The 22,592-nt window shown below is 57.0% G+C and overlaps 1 protein-coding gene across 2 annotated transcripts in view; it reads left to right on the plus strand.

Annotated features, from left to right (window-relative positions):
• The window catches only part of CD82 (CD82 molecule), a 49,847-nt gene extending 27,600 nt beyond the window's left edge, over nucleotides 1–22,247 (plus strand). For both annotated transcript variants that reach the window (XM_082684048.1, XM_082684049.1), the window contains exons 3-9: nucleotides 3,828–3,900; nucleotides 8,118–8,242; nucleotides 8,381–8,455; nucleotides 17,347–17,448; nucleotides 20,495–20,701; nucleotides 20,981–21,064; nucleotides 21,320–22,247. In XM_082684048.1, the coding sequence (XP_082540174.1) occupies nucleotides 3,828–3,900; nucleotides 8,118–8,242; nucleotides 8,381–8,455; nucleotides 17,347–17,448; nucleotides 20,495–20,701; nucleotides 20,981–21,064; nucleotides 21,320–21,397 (744 nt within the window). In that variant the 3' untranslated portion in view covers nucleotides 21,398–22,247. The remainder of the gene's footprint in view (nucleotides 1–3,827; nucleotides 3,901–8,117; nucleotides 8,243–8,380; nucleotides 8,456–17,346; nucleotides 17,449–20,494; nucleotides 20,702–20,980; nucleotides 21,065–21,319) is intronic.
• Nucleotides 22,248–22,592: the final 345 nt, after the last annotated feature.

Below are 22,592 nucleotides of genomic sequence, written 5' to 3' on the forward strand. Positions count from 1 at the left end.
AGTGTGTGCATCATGGGGCAGGGGGAGGGTGTAATGCATGTGTCAGTGCACATGTGTGAATGTATGTGTGTGCATAAGCGTGTGTATGTGTTGGGGAAGAGGGAGTGTGATGCATGTGCAAGTGTGCATGTGTGTAAATGTGTGAGTGTATGTGATGGGGCAAGGGGAGAGTGGGGCATGTGTGAGTGTCCACATGTGTCAATTGTCTGTGGGTGCTTTAGTGTGATGGGGCAGCAGGAGAGTGTGATGCATGTGTGAAGTGTGTGTGTGCGATGGGGCAGGGGGAGCGTGTGATGCATGTGTGAGTGCACGTGTGTGCATGTGAGTGTGCATGAGTCCATATGTGATGGGGCAAGGTGCGTATGCATGTGTGAGTATGTCCGTGTGTGAATGTATGTGTGAATGTGTGATGGGGCGGGGGAGCGTGTGATGCATGTGTGAGTGCACGTGTGTCCATGTGAGTGTGCATTAGATGTGCGATGGCAGGGGGAGTGTGTGATGCATGTGTGAGTGTGCATGTGCGTGAATGTATGTGTGTGCAAGTGTGTGATGGGGCAGGGTGTGTGTGCACATGTGTGAATGTGTACGTGCATGAATGTGTGTATGATGGGGCTGGAGAGTGTGTGATCCATGTGTGAGTCTGCACGTGTGTGTGCATGAGTGTGTGTGTGTATGTGTGAGAGAGACGGGGCGCGGGGAGTCCTGAGAGGCTTTCCTGGGTGCAGGGTGCTGCTGGGGGCTGTCTCCTCTGGGTGGCCGGTTTACCCCCTACTGTTAGAAAATCAGGCTGAAAAATAGGATGTTTATTATTATATTTATTATGATTCAGATTTACTCTTTTTTTTTTTTAAGATTTTATTTATTTATTTGACAGAGAGAGATCACAAGTAGGCAGAGAAACAGGCAGAGAGAGAGAGGAGGAAGCAGGCTCCCTGCTGAGCAGAGAGCCTGATGCGGGACTCGATCCCAGGACCCTGAGATCATGACCTGAGCCGAAGGCAGCGGCTCAACCCACTGAGCCACCCAGGCGCCCCAGATTTACTCTTAAAAAGTGCACACGTCCAGGGATATTTTTGAGAGAAGAAAGTGCCTCTGAATGTTCATTTTGGGATTCCTGAGAATTTGGATTTTATTCTTTATGCTTCCTGCCCCTTTTCCAAGTTTTCTACAGCGGACACAGATTCCTGGGGGAAAAGTTGTTCTACATTGCAAGTTACATAGGGTCGTAGACAGTTTGGGAAATAATCATTCTCAATTCCCCCTCCTAACTGTGCCCCAACACACAGATATGAGCGTGTTCCTGGCACTCCTACGGACCGCTGAGGTGCCCCTGCCCTGCCGGCTCTTGTCCTCTGTGGACCGCAGCCGGGTGTGGAAGCTCTGCTGAGGGCAGGGCACCTGGGCTTCCCCAGCCAGATAGTCATGTCCCTCCTGGCTGGACCGGGGCTCTAGAAAACAGTGGCCATACAGCCAGAGCCAAGCCTTTCTTGGCAAGTGCTTGACCCCTGGGCCTCCACCCGGCTTCCAGGGCCAGCTGGCCGGGACTGGGGAACAGGAGGGTCGCAGTGCCGTGCTTCTGTTCCCAGGGACCCTAGGATTGGAGAGAGGCGGCTTTGCAGTCCAGGGGCCCAGACAGCCAGCTCACCGCATGCAGCAGGAGGGAGGGGTGGAGACTTCGTGGAGAAAGGAAACAGGGTTGATGGTTTTGGCCAAGGGGGTCCCTTCTCCGTGGAGCCAGAGACTGGAAAAGCTGGTCCCTGGCCAGAGCTTTGGGGGTTGGCTGGAGTCCGGTGTTAACTCCCTGTGTGCTGGGGCCGGAGATGGCCCACCAGAATATGGGGAGGGGTGGGCAGGGTGAGAGGGAGCTCTTATCACAGGAGGGTGCAGGGAGAGGGGACCAGGGACAGTATACCTTGGTTGGTTCGTCTCCTTGTTCACTCACCACACATTCACCAAGTGGGTATTTGACCCTCTGTGCGTGCAGACCCGGTTATAGGTGCGAGGCGGATACTCACCAACAGGGGAGTCATGCTTTCTGCTCTGGGGGTTCTGTTCGGGGCAGGGGATGGGTTCCGGCAGCTGTGCAGGGTGCTGGGCATGAAGGTTACGGCCCCCAGGAGAGCAGGTTATAAGGCCGCCGACCTTGTCGGGATGGTCCACAGAAGCTCCCTGTCAGAGGCAGTGGCGGTGGGGGGAGTTCCAGCAGAAGCATCGAAGTCCAGTGTGGGGGAGTGGGGCGGAGTGTGGGGCTCCAGGGTGCCTGCCGCGTCGGCCTTCCAGGAATCCTGCTCTCTGTTCTACGCACATCGGGAAGCGGTTCCGTGATCAGACTTGTGGTTTGGAAAGTTTGCTCTGGCGGCTGTGTGTGCTCGCGTATGCTCACATGTACACGTGTACCTCCTTGCCTGCGAACTCCTGGCCCCAGACACCCCAGAAAATTACCTCATCAGCTTTTCTGAGCTTCACAGAAATCCAGGAGCCGCTGAGGCTCTGCTGTTCCGGGGGAAGGACGCTGGTCTGAGGGTCCCGGCTCCTGGCAGAGCCCTGTCCGGAGATTCTGGCAGAGCTCGGGGGCAGTTTGTGGGCAGTGCGGGGGGCAGGGTGGTGCCCCATAGTTCCAGTCTGGGTTCACAGAGAAAGAGGGGGCCATGTGCCTCCCCAGTTCTGGCTGGCCGCCTGACTGGGCCTCTTCCTGGCTGGCCCATCGCCTCAGGGCTGGTCCAGCCACTCCGGATGACAGTCTCTGTTTGGGAAAACTGCAGAGGCCCCCCTGGGTTCTTGCTGGGGATTTCCTTCGTGGGTGCTTGGAGATGAGCTGAGGAGGTTAGCTGGGCAGTCCTGGATTTCGATCTCCTTGGGGTTGTGCTTGCCCAGAGGGAATTTTTTGTCCCGCCCTCACAGGAGGTGAGCAAGTCAGGCACTCTGCTGCAGGGCTCTGGGGGCACAGAGCAGACTGTGGGCCCAACGCCTGGCCACTGGCCAGCTGTGCCATGAGGTGCGGGCTTGGGGTTGACAGGGCCTCAGGAATCTGGGAACCAAACTCCCCTGTTCTATGAAGTCCCCCTTCATCCCGGCAAGCTGCGTCATCTGAGACACACCCACCCAAGGGCAGACCCTTCCCCTCAGTGGCTCCTCTGTAGCTCCCTGTCCCCAGAGACTGGCTTTCCAGGTGATGTCCCAGGACGGGTCCAAACAAGTATCCTGCAGCTAGTGTGAGCCACAGTCTGGCCCGGGGTAGTAGTCAGACCTGGCTGCGAGCCCCAGAAGGATGGAATCGGTGACCCTTGGCAAGGTCGGGGCCTCTGTGTCCCCATCTATAACGTGAGGACGATAACAGGGTCCACCTGGCAAGGAGGGAGGAGGGGACAGGTGGCCTGCTGGGAGACACTGGGGAAGAATGTAGGGTCATCAGCAGCCGCTGTTGTCTTTAAGGGGGCCCGACTAGGGTAGGGTAGGGTGAGTGAGGTCCTCGCTTGGGGATGACGAACAGCATTGCAATGTGCCTATCAGGGCTTAGCTCCTGGAGTGGAGGGGGTGAGCACAGGACAGGGCCAGGAGGTAAAGTCGTGGGGTACCCCTGGGAGGAGGCTGTACCCCTCTAAGCTAATAAGTTTTGTCTGATCATGTATGGGGGTGGGGTAGGGGAGATGGGAGGCACGAGGGACTCCCCACACACGGCTTTGTTGTCTGGATGGCTGGGACTTGGGGTGTGGGGCCTGAGGATGGAGGTGGTGCACCCCCCCACCCCCAGGTCCTCCTGGCCTGGTGCAGGGGCAGCTGGGCAGGGGTCCCCACAGGCTCCAACTGACTGCACCTTTTCTTTCCAGATCCTGGGCGCGGTGATCCTGGGTTTCGGGGTATGGATCCTGGCCGACAAGAGCAGTTTCATCTCTGTGCTACGTAAGGGTCCTTCCCCGTGATCCCCCTGCCAAGCTGGCCCCGGAGCAGTGAGCCAGGGTGGCCCTCAGGGCTGCTCGCAAGAACTTGAACCTGAAAGGTCGCTTTTCTAGCCGTCCTTGGGGCCTCGCCCAGGTCCTGTGCTGACCACTCTACCCCGGGGCCCCCCTCTGTAGGGGTTTTTGGGAGGAATTTTCTCTCCCTCCCCACACAAAGCTGCTGTTGTCCGGAGAACACTGGGGGTTGAGGGAGGCTTGCTGTCCCAGCCCGGACTCCTGCCCTCAGGCCTGACCTTGAGAAGGCCTCCTAGAGTCTCTCTCCCTCCATTTGCCAGCTCAGTGAGATGTGGGCCACACTCCATCCCCGGTCAGTTTAGAGAAATGTAGAAAAGGCTGGGAAACACAAATTGTCAGGAGTCCAAGCTGTGTCTGCTCCATGTTCTTTGGGCTTCTGGACTGAGGAAGAAGACGCCGGACATAGCACCCATGGTCTGGGCTCATTATGGGACCGGCAAGGGGCCAAGCATTTTGCCCATAAAAATTGCCTTGATCTTTCGACCGTCCTGTGAGGTAGGAACTGTTCCTGTCCTGCCAGACAAATGAAGAGACGGGGCTCAGAGAAGTGATGTCCCTGGCTCATGTTCCCAGAGCTTCCAGTGATAGGTATGAGACTTAAACCCCCAGACCTTTGGTCCTCAATGCTGCCTGTGGTAAGGGGAACCGCAGCATGGAAACCCCTTCTCTCACTCTTGAAGAAGGAGGAAAGCAGCCCAGGGCACTCCTGCACAGATGTTAAGAGCCCTGCCCGATCTACCCCCAGCCTCCTCCAGGAAGCCGGCCAGGCTTGCTGCACTGACCTCATGGATGCCCTGAGGTGGACGGGAGGCACAGCTGAGGGCCCCAAGGAGCACAGTGATGCCACTGCCCTCAGTGAGTGCGTCCTTGGCTCAGTTCCCTCCCAGCTGCCGCTGAGGCAGCAGGTTTGGACTCAGGCCCATGACAGCTGCTTGATTTGAATAAAGCGGAACCAGGCTGGGATGGGTGATAGAGAGGCCACACCTGTCACTGTGGCCCCAGGGGGCTAGGCCTCCCCTCGGACCTGAAAGGAAGCAAGGATGAGCCACCCTCCAGCCACATCCGATGCGGCCTGGGGCTCTTGGCCCTGCCTCCTGCTGGGGGTTGGGGGGCTGCAGACTGTTCCCCTGTTCTGGGGTGAGGCTCTGCATTTCCAACCCTAGTGGGATGCCCGTGCTCCCCACACCTTCCCAGCCTGGGATGCACTCTCCTCTGCCCTGATTAGGCCCGGGCTCCCCACTTCCTGTCCTGGGCCACACCCAGCAGGCACAGTGCCAGGGGGCAAAGTCTCGATTCCCAGCTCAGCCTTTGCTTATCTGTCCCCTGCACCTTGCCCCAGGCTCCAGGAAAACCTCTTAACTGCTCCTCCGGCCTCCTCCCAATTCAGTTGGAAGACTCTCCAGCTGCCAGAAGGCAGAGGTCCCCTAGATATACTGGTAGATGCACCCAGAATGTTTTCACAAATACAAGAGTCCCAGGCCCACCCCAGGGGATCAGACTCCATTGGTGTGCGGGCGGGGACCTGGAGCACTGTGGTTTTTACAAAGCTCCCCGGGTGATTTCCCCAAGCAGTCAGGGTTCTGAAGCACTGATCCAGCAGAGAGAGAAGACTTGCTAAGAATCACACAGGGCTGGGACCCAGGGCTCTGACTTACTACAGACGTTCCAGGCCCACATGACACAGCTCTCCCCTCAACCTAACTGGTGAGGACTCCCTACCTGGGAGTCCATGGGGTGAAGTGTGTCTGTCTCCATTTCACAGTGGAGGAAGGGAAGTTAACTTGTCCCAGGAGACTCAGCCAGGAGTGGGAGCTGGGATGTGAACAGGGCCATGGCTCCTGAGCCCCCCATACCCTGAGCCCCAATATACTGCAGGGTTTTCACACTCGCTACACAGTCCTGCCTTAATCAGACCTTGCTCTGTGGTCAGGAGCACAGACTCTGGAGCCAGGCTGCCGCGGTTCAAATCTTGGCTCTGCTACCTCCTAGCTGAGTGATCGTGGGCAAGTTACTTCACCTCTCTGGGCCTCTTCGTCTGGAAAATGGGGATAATCATCAAATCTATGTTATAAGGTGGTTGTGAGAAATGAAAAGTGTTTAGAACAGCTCCTAGTAACCAGTCAACCCTACGGAAGTGATGGAGTTGGTAAGAACATCTTGAAGAAGTAGGATTTAGTTCCATTTCACAGAGAAAGAAACAGAAGCCAAAGGATGGCCTGCCCAGGCTCAGACCCTGTTCGCAGGAGAAGCTGGAATGGGAACCCCTTTCTTGTTGCTTCCGGTCCCTTTCATGTGGAGCCACTTCTGCTACTCTGGCACCTGCCAGGCCCGGCAAGACCCAGACGTTTCTGCCGTGCACAGTGGAGGGCCTCCCCAGAATGCCCACTTGGCCCCTTCCTAAGTCCGGGTGCTCAGATCGGGGCCGGCCTGAGATCCTGGGTGCGGTCAGGGACTGCTGTCCGCTGGATGTTCTGAGAAGCTGAGACGCTGCAGCTGGGCTGGCCTCCTGGGGAAGAAGCTGAGTTGGGGAGGTCTCAGCCCTGGGTCTTGCCTGCTGGGCATCTGGGTGGCCTCTTTGTCTGGCTGGGCATCAGGGCCCTTAGGGACAAATCAGGATATAAATCTACCCTCATGGGTCTGGCGTGGACATGAAGCGATGTGGAAATGAAGGGATGATCCGGATAAAGAGCCGTGTTCTGGCAGGCACACAGTGGATTCCAGACTCTGCCAAATTTCTTTTCTCTGGGAGTCATCCCTGGGAGGAACCCAAACCAAGGAAGCTTAGAAAAAGTGGATTGGATGGCCTCCTCCTGACTATGCCAATTGCTGAGAGCAGGGCGCCGAGGACCTAGAATGAAAATGGGAGCTCAGTGCCAGGAGCCCCCCACGCTCACCCCAGCAGGGGCACTGCTTCCCCACTCCCCTCCCTACCCCACCTGCCTGGGGGATCCTGTGTGGAGCTGGGGGGTAGGCAGCCCTACCCTGCACCCTGAGAACGGGGTGGGCTAGCCAGCTCCTCCCGAGCTCCAGAACATTTCTGTCTGTGACCAGGAAGTGGGGCTGAATCCGGCCCTCCTGTCCATACACACTTGAGCTTTGTAATGATTGCTTAAGGGTGCTCAGGGGTCCTCGGTGGCTGGGGTGGGGATCTCAGCTTCTCTCAGGCCCCCCCAGGGAGATGGCCCATGTCCTCCCTGCTGACAGCCACTTGTGCCAGCTCTGGCCATGCCTTGCCTGGCACATTAAAATTGCAGGTTCCGGGTGGCCTCCCAAGAAAGTCTGTCCAGTTGTACGGACCCAGGAATCTACTTCCCTAACGGGTTCCCCCTGATCCAGTAATGCATTCCAGGCTGCTCGCCAGCCTTCTGGAAACATCCTGCCCTCTCCGCCTCCCGGAGAGTGCAGGGGCTTTTGTCGGGGGAGTCTGCCACTCCCTGCCAGGGGGAGGCCCATCTGCCCTAGCTCCTCTGCATCTGACAGCCTCTGGGTACAGGGCATCTGGAGGTGGGCGTGAGTTGCGCCCTGTTCTGGCGGGCGATGCGCTGGGCTTCTTGGGAACTGCTGTTCAAGTGCTCTGACGGAACCCAGACCTTTGCCCACAGGGGCGCCCCCAGAGAGGGTGTCTTGTCATCAGGCACCTCTCTATGTCTCAGGCATATCACAGGTCAGACTTCCACGGGCCCACTCTGTCTTGCCTTCTTTAAGTATATCCTAGCTCCTTCCTCCTTGCTGTTCCCACCCCCCACCCCTCCTTCCCCTCCCCCACCCACCTGCAATGCCTTCCCCTCTCAGAGCTTCACTAGGCTGCTTCTAGGCTCTCCTCTGCTCAGACCAGCCTTTCCCAGCCACCCAGCCCACTCCCCGCCCCATGGTTGTCTACTGGAGCTAGCCTCCATGTCCCTGTGGCTTCCCCACAACTGGGGGATCTGTGTTGTGTATTGTCCCTACATCCCGCCCCACTGGGTGGCAGCTCCTGGCCATGGGGACCTCAGTATTCTGACTCCTGTCTACCCAGCAGCTAGCACAGCGCCTGGTGGGAGCCGAGCCCAAGGGAAGCAGTGCTTGACCTTCGGCCTTCCCCTGATGGCGTGCTTAATGAGGGTGAGACAGCTGGGCCCGACTTAATGTCCTTCTCTCCATCCCCAGAGACCTCCTCCAGCTCGCTCAAGGTAGGGGCCTGCGTCTTCATCGGTGTGGGGGCCGTCACCATGTTCATGGGCTTCCTGGGTTGCATTGGTGCCATCAAGGAGGTCCGCTGCCTGCTGGGGCTGGTGAGTACTGCCAGCCAGCTGAGGGGCACCTGCGTGTACCCTGGTTCCAACTGCGGGAGCGCCTGCAGGGGTGAGCAGGGTGGGTGCACCCCAGGGGACTGGGCATGCAGCTGACTCCTTGCTCCTCTGTGTCCCCAGTACTTTGCCTTCCTCCTCCTGATCCTTATCGTCCAAGTGGCTGCAGGAGCCCTCTTCTATTTCAACATGGGCAAGGTAAGCACTCTCCTGGCCCCTGGCTGGGCTGGGCCTGGAGGGGGATTGGTCCCAGGGGGTAGGGGAGAGACCAGGGGACCCTCAGCTGTCTCAGACAAACCCAGAAGGTCCCATCCCTGTGATCTCCTAGTGAGATGGGAGGGGTGCAGCATTCTGGGCAGGGTCGCCGTGGGCCTGAACGCAGCTCTACCCCAGCACCTTGTAGCTGGGGGATGGTAGGCAAGCTGCTTGCCTCTTGGGGCCTGTCTCCCCTTCTGCAAATGGAGGGCAATAATAATTTAGCTTCTGGTTCTGATGAGGATTCAGGGGGATTATCATAGTAAAAACATAGCACAGTGCTCGGCATGGTCAACGCCCAAAAGATGTTGTTCATCTTGTTTTTATTCAAGCACCTCAGCAAGTACTAAATCCATGCCACTTATCCATAGATGGGGCACAGGGAGGACACTGTCAATAAAGAAAATCAGTTTTGCATCACAGGGAAGGCACTCAGCATAAAGGAATAGAAAGGCTATCAGGCTGACATTCACTATTGACTTAATCAGAAGTCAGGCTAGAATCAGAGACAATGCTTCTGGCTGTCTGCTCAGCATCCTCACCATGCCACTCACTAGATCACTCCACTCACCTCATGGTCACAAGATGGCTGCCAGAGCACCATCTGTGCTGCTGTAGCCGGAACAGAGGGAAACGGGCAGTGCCAGACCTGGGCCATCCCTTTGATCAGAAAAGCAAGTCCTCCAACAGTCTTCTCCAGATTGGGTCACAAAGGTACCCTGCCTTTAAGGGGACTCTAGAGACACAGGCACAAGGGAGAAGGGAAGCCAGGAATAACTGTTGGGTGAGCCAGTTGATTGTGACTATCAAAGTTAGCACTTAAGGAGCACCTACTGTGTGCACACAGTATCTTCTGGAAGCTTTACACACATTGTCTTATCCTTCTGGCAGCTGGGCGCTGTGTTTCATTGACAGACAGGGGAGACAGGTGTTCAGAGAGATATTGAACAATACTGTCAGTAATACAGGGACTAGAACCCCCGGCACCCCTGCGGTTGGTTCAGTGCACACCATGTACTATTGTACAATGCTGGCCACTTTGCTTTCATTCTTTCACATGCTCCCCATGCCTTCCCTCTCAGGGTAGCATGAGAATCCCCATCCGACAGGTGAGGGGCTAGGGTACCCAGTCAGCCAGTGGCTGGGCCACGGGAGGGCCCAGAGCTCACCCCAGATCCACTGCACATGGCCTATGCCCTGGATGCCCCTGGGGGCCACCGCTTTCCTCCAGCGATACAGTTCTTACCTAGCGATCAGGGAGGCGGAGCTGGTGGCTCATGGGCTCCTAATTTTACCACTCGAAGGTCCGGTTGCTTCAGATCACTTCTTAGAAGGGAGGCAAGAAAACATTACACCAACATCAACAACTAACACTTCGTGAAGCCTAGAACAAGGCTGCCACCCCCTGTGGCGGGCAGACTGTGCTCACTGAGCTTTTCCTCCCTGGGGTCCTGTGTGGTCATGGGCATGTCACCCTCATTTTCAGATGTGGAAGCAGAACGCAGAAATGAGCCCCCTTGATCAAAGGTCACACGGCGAGTAAGCAGCAGGGCCAGGCTTTGAACCCAGGCGGCTCCTGGTTCATACTGGTGTGATTTTCATAGCAGTGGCTCCTACCTGAGTCTGTTTTCCTTCTTTATAATCCACTCCTAGCCTCCCAGAAGTAGAGTTGAGTTCCAACACAGGCACCGGGTAACTAAAGTCAAAACGAGAAGGACTGGAATGCACAGTGGGAGAGGAGAAGCAGTGGCCCTGACACCAGGACACTAGACACAGTAGCTGAGGGCTAACTTGAATACTGAGCTTCCTGGAAGCCAAGGCAAAAGGGGAAATAGTGGTTTCAGCAGATGAAAGGGAGCTCGCTTGGCTACCAGACAGGGAGGCAGCATTTAAAGGAGGGCAACTCTTTTCTCAGTGAAAGGATTGTAAGATCTGGTCTTTATTTCTGCCCTGTGCCACCTGGGGATTCTCTGGGACCCAGTTGGTGGTAGGTCATAATCAGGGTGGATAAGAACTGGGCCCTGGTGAGCTGGGTTCCATGACTCAGAAGGCGGTCGGCTCTGTAAGGGTCTCGGGCAGTCTGCCTTCTCACTGTCTGATTTCCCCATCTTTGGCCCCTGTTGAATGCCAACCACATGCCAGGAGCTGAGCTAGTAACCTGATACACACTTCGGTTTTACAAACATTTTCCAGTTTTAAGAAACTGAGGCAGAGAGCAGCAAAATGACTTGGCCACAGCCACACAGAGCTCAGATGCTTCAGAATGGAGAATTCCATCCCCATCCCTCTGACCCAACCAAGGCCCATGCCTGCCTTTCCAGCACCCTGCCTCCCTGTGGGCTGGTATGATCTCCGCTTGGCTGACAGCCAGCAGCTACGCCTCAGTGGCGTCCCACGGCCCCAGAGCAAGGCTTGTTTGGAGAATCAGGACTCCTGACTCCAGTCCAAACTGTCCGCCCTACCCCGTGATTCCCTCCCCTGCCTCCCGCTCCTCCTCCCCACCAGGCTCCATACCCCATGCCCCCAGGTCCCAGCCCTCCTCACTTTGGCCCACCTCTCCTGAAAGGCAGAGGGACATTTCCTGGATCTGCTGGGGATGTTCTGGCAGTGCTCGCTCACTCAAGTTAGAATGAATGATTTATTTTTTCTTTCCCAGCACATTGTAAATCCCGGTGGAAGACTAAACATGTCCTTGATGATTATTCGTGCCGATGAGGTCCAGCTGGGGAGGTGGGTCTTGTTGAGCCTAGAGGAAGAGAACTTCTGGAGGCAACGGGCTGTCCTTTCTCTCACTCTGCAGGCCTCCTGGGCAGGTGGAAGGGGTCGAGCCACTGGGGTCCCCCCTGCCCCTGCCCGAAGTGGTCTCTGGGGATGCCATTCGTCCCTCCTGCCCTGAGTTCCCAGCAGCCACGGTTCCCCGGGCAGCAACAGGGTAGGCTGGGAGCTTGGGGCAAGGCACATGGCCTCTCGAGCCCGGGCTTCTGCATCTCTGAATTGAAGGGAAAAGCGGCTGGGCCCCCACTCCCACCCAGAGTTGAAGGGAGCACAGACCGCAACACTTGTATAAGATAGGGAGGGGGCCAAGGCCTCAACTCCAGGACTCAACTGCCCGTGTTGGAATCGCTGCTCTGAGGCCCTCAGCAAGTTACTCAACCTCTCTGTGCTCCACGCATGTTACTGGTCAGACAGCGGTAACAAAACAGGTCCGTTCCCCTTAGCCACAGTTCTGAAATCCGAGAACCACTCTGAAAAGCAAAAATGCCCTTTGCAGCTCGTTCAGTGGCAGAATCAAACCCGAAGAGAAGCCAGGCTATTCGTGGCCTCTGTGTACCCCATTCAGGGGGCCCTTGGGAATTATGAATGGGAAAGAATGCGGGGTGTGACCCAGACCCCAATCCCTTTCTAAAATTGGAACACTGCTCAGTGCCAGAGCACCCGGGGCCCCAAGGCCCATCTCCCCAAGGCCATCTCCTAGCTCTTTGCTGCGGATTTGAGAGCCCCGCCAATGGGAAGGGCCTGAGTAGCGCCTGGCCCGGAGCAGACACCTCCTGGACTCCTTGGGAGGGCTCACTGGTCCCCATCATTAACTTCATTAATGCTTAGTAAGGGCTCAGGAAACGGCAGCTGTTCCTCTTGTCTTTGGTGTTAGTCTTAGCGAGAGCCGTGGGCCAGGATTTGAGAGTGGGGATTCCTTTAGCTCTTTCCTCATCTGATCACATATATCCAGCCCCAGTTTGGTGGGCCTGGCCCAAGTCTGGGCTTCTAGGGCCCTGTGTTCTCAGCTGGGATCTGCCTCTGGCTGTCCCAGGGGCTTGGACAACTTGCCCAGCCTCTCAGAGTACCAGCTGACATCTCGGGGGCCTTTCCCAGCTTTGACGCTCTGGGATTCTGGCTTGTCCTCTCCAGGAAGAGGAGAGTGGGAGAGGGTCTCGAGGAAGAAAGGGAGTACTCTCTGCTGGGACATGCCGGGCACTGGCCTTGGCACACTCAGGCAGGCCCTGCTGCTCCCCTGCCCAATGGCCCACAAGGGTGAGGCTGCTGAGGCTTCAGTGGATAATGTCAGGGGGCTGCGCAGAAGAGCGGGGCGCTGAGGGCTTGAAGGGGAAGGAGCTCGAGTTGGGCTGGGTGGGTGCTGGGGATTGGGGTTGGGGGCAGTGGCCCAGCCACACTGCTGTGCCCTTCCTCACCCTGGGGGAGGCTGGTCAGGAACACGGTGATGCCCTCCCCGCTCTTTCCCTTTCCTACCGGAGAAGCTCAGAGGAGCCAGTGTGCGTGTGTCGGGCAGCGCCCTGACCTATAGGTGGTAAGGGGTTCCCCAAGGACAGTGCTGTTCTGTGAGATGCCTGCTCCCTATGACGGAAACTTCCTGATGCTCTGGCCCGGGTTGCTACCAGCCTTGGGGGTGGACAGCTGGAGCTAGGACAGAGACATGTGACCTTTGTCTTCCCTTTGGGAAGGGGAGGAAGGCCTGCAGGCATTCCTTCTGGAAGGGGATCATGGAGAGCAGTGGGATGGAGAGTCTTTTTTTTTTTTTTTTTTTTTTTTTTTTAGTATTTTATTTATTTGACAAGAGTGAGAGAGGATAAGCAGGGGGAGTGGCAGAGGGTGAGGAAGAAGCAGGCTTCTGGCTGAGCAGGGAGCCCGATGTGGGTCTCTATCCCAGGACCTCCGGATCATGACCTGATTCGAAGGCAGATGCTTAACCGACTGAACCACCCAGGTGCCTTGGGATGAAAATTCTTAAGGCGCTGGGTGCTGGGTGCCCGTGTGGCTCCTTGGCTCCGTGGCAGTGGAAGGTGGAACCTGACTCAGACCCTGCCCTCAAGGAGTTAACTGGAGCCTGGGGAGTTCTGGGTTGCTGGTTATGTACTTTGCTGCCTGTTTTCAGGAAAGACTCAGGTGCGGTGACTAGGAGTAAACACACCACCCCCTCTGCATCCACCACTACCAACAAGGGCCCTCATTTCTTATTGGGATCCCAGGCTGAAGCCTCAGACCCACTGTGTCTGCATTCTGGCAAAGCACCTGGCAACATGTCCTATGGGATCCCCAGGAGAAGACAGGAAGATGTGGGTCCATTTCATTTCTTGGGGCGGGGGGGGCACCTCGTTCTCGAGGGCAATTTGATGCCTGGAATAAAGAGCATGGAGAGAGGTCAGCACACCATCCCAAGGAGTGGTTGGAGGAGCCGGAGAGGAGAGGGGGTGGAGGGAGACCCAGTCTGGTCTTGAATATCCAAATGGTTTCTCCTGGGAGAGAGTGATCTGATTTGTTTCAGCTGGTCCCCTCTGGAACTTAAAATGAATTGCTTACATCAAGAGCCTCCCCACCCCTGCAATGTGCCATTCTGTGGGGTCCTGAGTTCTCCATACGGGGAGAATTTAAGCAGAGCCCAAGAAGGTATGGGAAGGGCTCTTCTGAGGTCTCTTCTAATCCTGCCTCTGTGCGAAACAGCAGGCTGCAACAAGGTGGAGTGCAAGCACAGCCGGTGGTAGTGGGGAGCTGCCCCAGAGGGGACGGTGGGACAGGGGTGGGGGTGGGGAGGGTGGGGGTGTGTGTGGGGTGTGGAAACAGTGGGGGTCGGCCGCAGTTCAGATTGCAGGCTTCTGGAGCCTCCCCATTAGGGTTAAGTCCCGTCTCTGCTGCTCGCTAGCTGTGTGATCTTGCCAAATCGTGCCTCTGGATCTGTGCTCTGTGCTGGGAAATGGGGAGGAGGGACCGGGCAGCTTTCCAGGACTGGCCTCCGAGGCGTGTGACCTGAGTGGTTACACAGGGCCCTCCGCTTCAAAGGGTCCATGCTTGGTTTATACTCTGCTGCTGCTGCATTGAAATTTATAATCCTTTTTAAGCAAGGGACCCTGCATTTTCATTTTGCTCTGAGCTGTAATTAATGCTGCTGGTCCTTGGGAAGGACTGTTTTTTGTTTGTTTGTTTGTTTTTTAATCCTGGGCACAACTCTTCATTGCATAGATAGTAACGTGATAGGCCAGAGCTGGCTGGAGGCTCTGTGGGATCCAGATTTCTGAAGGCTGCCCCAGGGACTCTGTCCTTCTCCGTCCCTTGATCTGGCTCTGGCTCTTCTCTGTCAGCTGCCTTCTTGGGCAGGCAGTCCCCGTAGGCCCTCGTGTTGCCCGATGAGCAGAAAGAGAAGGTCACATTGGGTGACAAATCCCATCCTTGAAGCACTCCCTGTGCCCAGGGTGGGGGAGGTCGCGGATGGCAGCCTGGGACTTGCCCATGGCAATGAGAGGGGCAGGGCTTCCGGGCTCATGAAGGGATTGGGGGGGTTACCCCTAAGGAAAGGAAGTGCTGTTTCTAGAAGGGAGAATTGGGTGCAGCGCAGGGAGAAACCCCAGAAGCGTCCCCTACAGGGACGAAGGAAGAGAGTGGGCATCTTACCCCTTCCCCTTCCCGCTGGCTCTTGTCTCAGGCATGACCTGGTTGCCAGGGTGACTGCCCCTGAGCTCCCGACTCGGCCTCCTGGGCATGGGGATCCCAAGGCATCTGCTGAGAGCTGAACCAGCCCCTGTGGCGGCCGTTGTCCCTGTGGCCTCGCTGGGTCTCTCCGCTCCCTTCTGGGCTGCAGGATGAGGTGGTGTTTCCATGGAAACCCCCCAGCCTCAGTGGAAACCACTGGCTTCCATCACTTTTCTCATGTCAGGGGACCTGAAATAGGGAAGTATGGGCTGGGGTATAAATAAAGACAAGGTGGGGGGCGGGGAGGGCAGGTAAGACCGCTGTGGGAGAAGCAGCTGTCCATGCAAATGCCCCGGGGACAGCCCCCTTCTTTCCGGATCATTCCCCCCCCCCCAAAAAGAGGCGGAGCAGAGAGGGTCAGGGCAGAAAGACCCAAGCCTGCAGGAGCCCCAGCTGTAGGACGGGGAGCTAGCTGCTTAGCTTCTCCAGGCCGTTCCTTCACAGGCTCTGACCTCCTTCAAGCTGTGCCCAAGTGGTTTCAGTGCTGATAGAGCTTCACGGGTCAAAACTTGGGTTCCAGGGCCAAATCCCAGCTCTTCACATGTTGGCCGTGTGACCCATGTTGCTGTGTAATCACGCTCTCTGAGCCTCATTTCCTGCATCTCTAAAATGAGGGAACGAGGTAAATCCCTAGGTCCGCTCTGAGGATAAAAATGAATTAATGCACAAAAAGTACTTAGCATGGCTGGTTTCTGAGAGGTATTTGATAAAACTTAGCCGCTGTGATTCGTTGCTGGTAGGAAGGCTTTGTACATTGTAAAGCTCAGTATGAGTGAAGGGAAGAGAACCACGCTGGGGATTCTGTCAAGAGGGAGGGGGCAGAGAGCAGGCCTGGGGAGTGGGGCTGGTTTCCCAGGGCCGTGAAGGGAGGGGCAAGGAGCCAGGGCTGCGGGTCTCTCCAGAGGGATGTGGGTTTTCTGAGCTGCCCAAGGAGAGCTGAGGCAGTCCACTCACCGCGTTGTGAGCTGGGCTCTGAAAACCCCTGCCAGGAAGTGTCTGTCCTATATCCTAATTCCCCTTTCTCCGGAACCCAGGGACAGGTTTGTGGCCGTCCCCTCAGTACCCTGGCCTCTCACCCTGGGCTTCTGTGGTGACAGCAGGTGGCTGTGACTCGCTTATTTGTGCTGGTGTGCCAGGGAGGCCCCTGGACAAGGTCCATGGGAGAGGCCAGGCGGGGCCAGGCTTGGTCTGGCTCTCAGGGTGGAGGGCAGCAGAGGGGGGCGGGGGGGCCTTGTTCCTACCTGGGGCTCGGGGCCCTGTTCTCAGTTCTCAAGGTTGGTTTCGGGTTTGCCTTTGCACGGCTGACTTGTTCCTGAAAAGCTGCCTGGGTGCGATCCTCTGTTGAGAGCCGCCCCTGGGCGGCCTTTGGGGCTGAGTCCTTTTATTCCTTGTGCCCCTCATCTGCCTTCTTTGTAAATCGTTGTTTCCTTGGTGGCGTTGAGAAAAGCAGATGCTTCTCTCCCTCACCAACGGACCCTGAATTCCCCGACACAGTCAGGATCTGGAGTTTGCAGGGTTGCAGGGCAGGCATGAGGACTAATGGGGAGAGTATGTGAGTACTGCCCTGGGGCGCAGCATTAGGCGGTGAACGTACAGCCATCTGTTATTCAAGTACAGCTCATGTCTGATCTGGCCGGGCTTCACCAGGTATGGTCCTTGCTCCTATGACTCTGACATTTTAGTGGAGGGGAGACACAGTACATCCTGAAAAGGAATGAGCTCGTAATGACAATGCTATGAAATAGCAGGCCCACCCTTGCAGGCTGAGGAGGGCCTGGGAGGGGGTGCTGGAGGGGACAGAGAAGAGATATATTCTGTAGGATGATCCAGGAGGGCCTTTCTGAGGAGGTGACCTTTAAACAAAGCCCTGGAGGAAGTGGACCAGTGAGCCATGTTAATATGTGGGGGAAGAGGATGACAGGTGGAAGAGGAAGTGCAAAGGCCCTGAGGCACGAGCATGCCTAGCAGAAAGACAGCAAAGGAGATCTGGGTAATTGAAGCAGAAGGTAAAAACAGAAAATGGTTTGGGAAGAGCGTGGGCGAAACAAGGCTGGGCCTTGTGGGCCGCTGACAGGATGGCGGCGTTCTTCCTGAGAGGGATGAGAGGCCACCAGAGGGCGCTGAGTGCCGAACAGACTACAGCACAGCTGTGGTAGGTCCTGACTGCCCCGGGCTTCCTGTGATGGCCAGCAGGGGCCTGGCACCCTAGAAGCACTAGAAAAGCAGCTGGTATGAATAGTAGGATGCTTTTGAGTGTGGTGGGTGAGGAGAGAGGCCGTTTAAGTAGATGTGACCAAAGGTGGGGAATGGGTTTCAGGAAATCCGACCTTGACCCTTACTCTCCCCTCCGTCTGCAGCTAAAGCAGGAAATGGGCAACATCGTGACCAACCTCATTCAGAACTACAAGGACAGTCATGAGGACAGACTGCAGGAGGCCTGGGACTACGTGCAGGCCCAGGTAAGGCAACGGTGGCAGGGGTGGGGGTGGCGTGAGCGTCCTGGCCCAGTGTGTCTGAGTCTTGGTGTTGTCTGCCTGACTGAATATTCCAGAGAGTTTGTATATGAGTGTGTATCTGTTGGGGGCAAGGGGCCTCTGAGTCGTACCCCTGCCTAGCACCCCAGCTCCCACCACAGTCTCTCAGGGGGCCCAGGGTCTTGGAGGCTGCCTGGGGCTCCTGATGCCCCCAGTCTATGGCCAGAGCAGGAGGACCCTCCTCGCAAGCCAGGCTGGGGAGTGTCAGGAGTCCCTCCGGGGGGTTAAGGAACTGGGTGCCAAGGCTGATGTGCAGACACGAGTCTGAGTGGAGGCTACCTCTGGGAGGGTATTGGCATGGGATATACCCATGGGAACCTTCTGGAGTGAAAGGAATGTTCTATCTAAATCCTGATCCAACTGGCAGTCATGTCAGTCTATGTGTAAAATTTTGTCAAGCTGTGTGTGTGTATGTGTGTGTGTGTGTGTGTTCCACCTCAGGTAAGTGAGAGAGACAGACTGACTGAATGAAGGAATGAGAGAATGACTGACTGACAGATTCCATGACTGACAGACTGAATGAATGAATGATGATGGACTGGCGACAAAACGACTGACTGACTGACTGAACGAATGATGGACTGACTGAATGAATGAATGAATGACAGAATGAATGAATGCATGCATGAATGATGGACTGACTGGCAGACAGAATGACTTACTATATGAATGAATGAATGAATGAATGAATGAATGAATGGTGGGCCGGCTGACTGACTGAGAGACAGAATAACTGACTGGCCCACTGGGTTCCCAGCATGCCCTGATGGCGAGCCAGTCACCACACACACAAACGGACCTCGGGGATCAGGTCCCAGAGGCTGTATGCCCTTGGTGGGGACCCAGCGTCTCTGGGCTGCCGCAGCGGCCTCCTATCTCCCGAGGGGGCACCGGCCACAGCAGTCACTCAGGGCCTGCCTGCAGCTCTGACTGACTGCTGCCTGGCAGGGGACTGGGGTATGAGGGGCAGGGGTGGGGGCAGCGGGAGTAGGTCCGACTCCATGGCACCAGGAGAGCAGGGATCTGGAGACGGGACTCTGTCCAAACCACATGGGTGCATCCCCTTTTCTGGGCCGTGAAGAGGGGAGGGTAGTGTTTCCTGCCTCACAGTGTTTGGTGAGGAGGACCAGATGGAGCCGGGTTGGGGGAGCCTCTGTCCGCTGTGGCGCTCAGTGCCTGTGGGAAGATGTTTTCCTCACACGTTCAGTTTGACCCACAGTTGCTGAGGTTGGGGGTTCCCTCATGTCCCAGGATGAACACGTCCCTCCTTCAAGGAGCCTGGGGGAGAGGCGGGTCCCTTGAGAGATGGTGCGCACCCTGCCGTGGGAAGCACTTGACTGGTTGGGGGATTTCTGCAGCTGGTGAGGCCTCTGGATCATTCTGATGTCTGTCAGATGCCTCCTTGGCACGGTGGTTAAGAAAGCTGACTGAGTCAGGCTTCTGAGGCTGGGACTACCAGCTCTGCTGCTTGCGGAGCCTGGGTCCCCGTCTGGCAAACAGGGCCTTGGACCCGTGCTTGTGTGAGAGGAGTGTGTGAAGCCGGTGGCGCTTACACAGCGCTTTGGTGGCATGTTGGTGATGAAGGCTTCTTGGTCTCGGCAAGAGGTGGGGTCGGGGACTCTGCCTGGTGTGGTGGTCAAGGAGTGCTGTTGCCTTCTGATGAGGGTATGAGGGCCTGGGTGCGCCCCTCAGCAGTGCTGGCCTCTGGCCCAGGCTGGAAGCTGCTAAGCATCCAGACAGAGGGAAGGAGGACAGAAGGAAGGAACCTGTCCCAGCCACTGCCTGAGCTTGGCTCGCCCCCTGCTGGTCACCAGGCTGCTGGTCAGGGACCCGCCAAGTTGAGCTGGGAGGGAAGCAGGGGGGACCACCCATGCACCCAGCGAGGGGGACGTGAAGCTTACCCTGCAAGTCCACTTAATCCTCCCAAGGACCCTGGCAGAGTGGCTCTCGCTAACCCTTTTCCACGAGGAAGCCAGGGCTGATGGCTGGCACAGGCCCTCCCCAACTTGGTTCTACCTTCCCATGGGCCTTTTCAGCACAGGCCTAGCTCCTCACATCCCAGCCCTGTCAGGAATTCAAGCCCAGATGTGACCCACAGCCCCTCAGGGTCCCTTCACGAGCCCCACGGAGGCCCTTCTGGCCCAGGGAGTCTCAAAAGGCCTTCTTCCCCTCTGGAGCTAGAACATTTTCTCTTCCAAAACGCAGAATTGGCCATATCTCCTTTTTCACCTTGACAACCAGGAAGCTCACAGCCAGATCTCAATTCTAACATGTACACAGCAGCTAAAAGTGGAGCTGGCGTTTCCCGAGCCATCCAGATCAGAGCTGGACACTTGGCCTGCCTCGTCCTGGGGAGTCCTCCCAGCAGCCCTTTGACTTAGGAACCTTTGTTACCCCATTTCGCAGATGAGGAGACTGAGGAAAGCACTTTAACCGAAGTTAAGCTGCTGGTACATGGCAAAGCTGGGATTTGAACCCAGTCGCTGGACTCCAGACCCCACGCTCTTTTTAAAAAATTATTTATTTCAAGTAGGCTTCATACACAATGTGGGGTTTGAACTCAAGACCCAGAGATCAAGAGTTGCCTGCTCTACGGACTGAGGCTGCCAAGCTCCCCGAAACCCCCACTCTTAACTGTGTGTTGTTTGCCCTGCTCTGTCCCACTTATCTGTGTCCTGTCTTTCAACTTGAACGTCCCTCCTGTGCTGCTTTGTATTTCTACTGCCCCTGACTTTTTGTCTCTTGCTGTTTTAATGTTTATGATGTCTGTTTCCTGAAAGCCCCTTTAAATTCCCTGTGGCTCCCAGAAGCCAGAGTGAAACCTAAACTCTGATCCTGGTGGTTTGCTGGGCCTGGGGGGGTGGTGGTGGCTGAAAGTGGTCGATCTGAGCCTCTGTCTTGGAGATGCCGCCTCCCCCTGGAGGGCCGCCTGCCTGAGAGCTGTGGGCGTGAGCAGCCGGTCTCCCCGCAGGTGAAGTGCTGCGGCTGGGTCAGCTTCTACAACTGGACGGAAAACGCGGAGCTCATGAACCGCACCAACATCACCTACCCCTGCTCCTGCGAGGCCAGGAGGGAGGAGGAGGACAGCTTCGTGGTGAGGAAGGGCTTCTGTGAGGCTGTCGACAGCAACAGGACCGAGAGCGGGAACAGCCCCGAGTACTGGCCCGTGTACCATGAGGTGTGTGGACAGCTGTGGGGCCCGCGCTGGACTTGGGGCACCCTGGGGTCTGGGTACTCGGGCCACCCTTCCTTCACTTAGCTGTTTCTGCCTTTGATTCACCTGTTTGCTTGTCATTTGTACCTGCAGCAACATATTCGTTGATTTACACAGTCAGGGAACACACAGACCCCGCTCTGCCGGCCCTCTGGGCCAGGTCAGGGCGGGGCCTCCCGGCCATTGTGCATGGTGGGGTGAGGCTGCGTGGTGGGGTGACGCGGTCGTGTTTTCCCCTCGTAGGGCTGCATGAAGAAGGTGCAGGCCTGGCTGCAGGAGAACGTGGGCATCATCCTGGGCATCTGTGTGGGCGTCGCTGTCATCGAGGTCTGAATCCCTTCCCCCTCCAGCACCCCGGCTCCGCCCCCAGCCCTACCATCCCCGCTGATGGCCTCAGGGAGGCCAGGCCGGCCTGATCACTGTCCCCTCCCTGGGCGCCTCTGCCGCAGGAGCCACAGGCTGGTCCTGAGGCTTTCGCTGTGGGTCTACTCCATCCTGCTCAAGCCCCGGGACCCTCGCCGACCTGCACAGTGAGATGCTGCCCTGGGTCCTCCCTCTGACTCCTGCCCTCTGCCCCAACAGCTCCTGGGGATGCTCCTGTCCATCTGCTTGTGCCGGCACGTCCACTCTGAAGACTACAGCAAGGTCCCCAAGTACTGAGGCGGCTGCTGTCCCCCCTCTCCCTGCCAGTCCCCCAGACTCCAGGCTCCTCAGGGTCTCCAGGCTCTGCTCTAGGCTCACCGCCCACCTCACTCCCCGTGCCCGTCCTGTGCTGGCCGGAGAGGGGAGGCTTTCTGGGGCCTGGACCTGTCTCCCTACCTTTCTGCCTCCAGACTCGAGCCCCAGCGGCTCCGTGGCTGCTTTGCTTCTTGCCTGCCGGAATCTGCGTAGGCTCCCAGAGAGAACGCTCCCGCGGCGTTCCTGCACAGGGGCACGGGGTCTCTGTCCACCTTGGGAGCTTTGTACATGGGGTGGGGAAAGGTGTATTCAACATTGGGGATGGGGGTGGGATTTGGAGAAGGCATCGGGGCTGCCCACTGCGTGGGTAAACTTTTTTTTTTCCACTATAATTCTTCTATCTTTGGTTTTCACATTTTCATGGAAGGTGGTGGGAGAGGGTGGGCTTTACCTCACATTCGTAGGAGCAGCAGCCCGTCCCCAGGCCAGCTCAGATCAACCGAGGATGAGGCTCTGAGCTGGGCCGAAGAAGGGGCCCCCTGGGCCGGGGAATCTGGACTGGCTCTGGGCTGCTTAGGGAATCTGGGGTATGAACCCCGGGGGTATGACACAGCTGGTCCTGCGTTTGCCAGGATCCCGAGTTGTCCAGGGAAAGGGGGGTGGGGGGAGGATGCTTTCCCCGGAGAAACTAGGCGGGCCTGTCCTTTGCCCCCCAGGGAATGGGTGGGTGAAACTGTGCCTTGTAAGGCAGTGGGAAGGGGCCCTGTGCACAGTTCTATAAAACACGTCCAAGATTTGACAAGTAACATTAAAGAGGATTTGTAACGATCCAGCTTGCCGCCTGGAGATGCTGCTTTTGGAGTCCTGAAAACAAACTGGTAAGAGGCGGTCTACCCTCAAGTAGGGCTGGAAGGGGCATTGGTTGGGAGGTGTTTCCGCAGGGCCCACCAGGTGGCGCTGCTGCCTAGCCTTGGAGCCTGGCAGAGCCCAAAGTCCCAGGTTCTCCAGGCTCCTCACCAGCCCCAGCCCTGTGGGTCTCTAACTCCAATGGGAGCGCTGGTGAAATGGTTCCGGGCCCACCCAGGGGATTCTGATACAGCAGATCTGGGCTGGGGACAAATAATCTGCATTTTCAGCAGCTCCCGCAAGTGACTCCTGAATCATGTTGCTTTTAGAT

Source organism: Mustela nivalis (assembly GCF_964662115.1).
Source record: "Mustela nivalis genome assembly, chromosome: 9".
NCBI lineage: Eukaryota > Metazoa > Chordata > Mammalia > Carnivora > Mustelidae > Mustela > Mustela nivalis.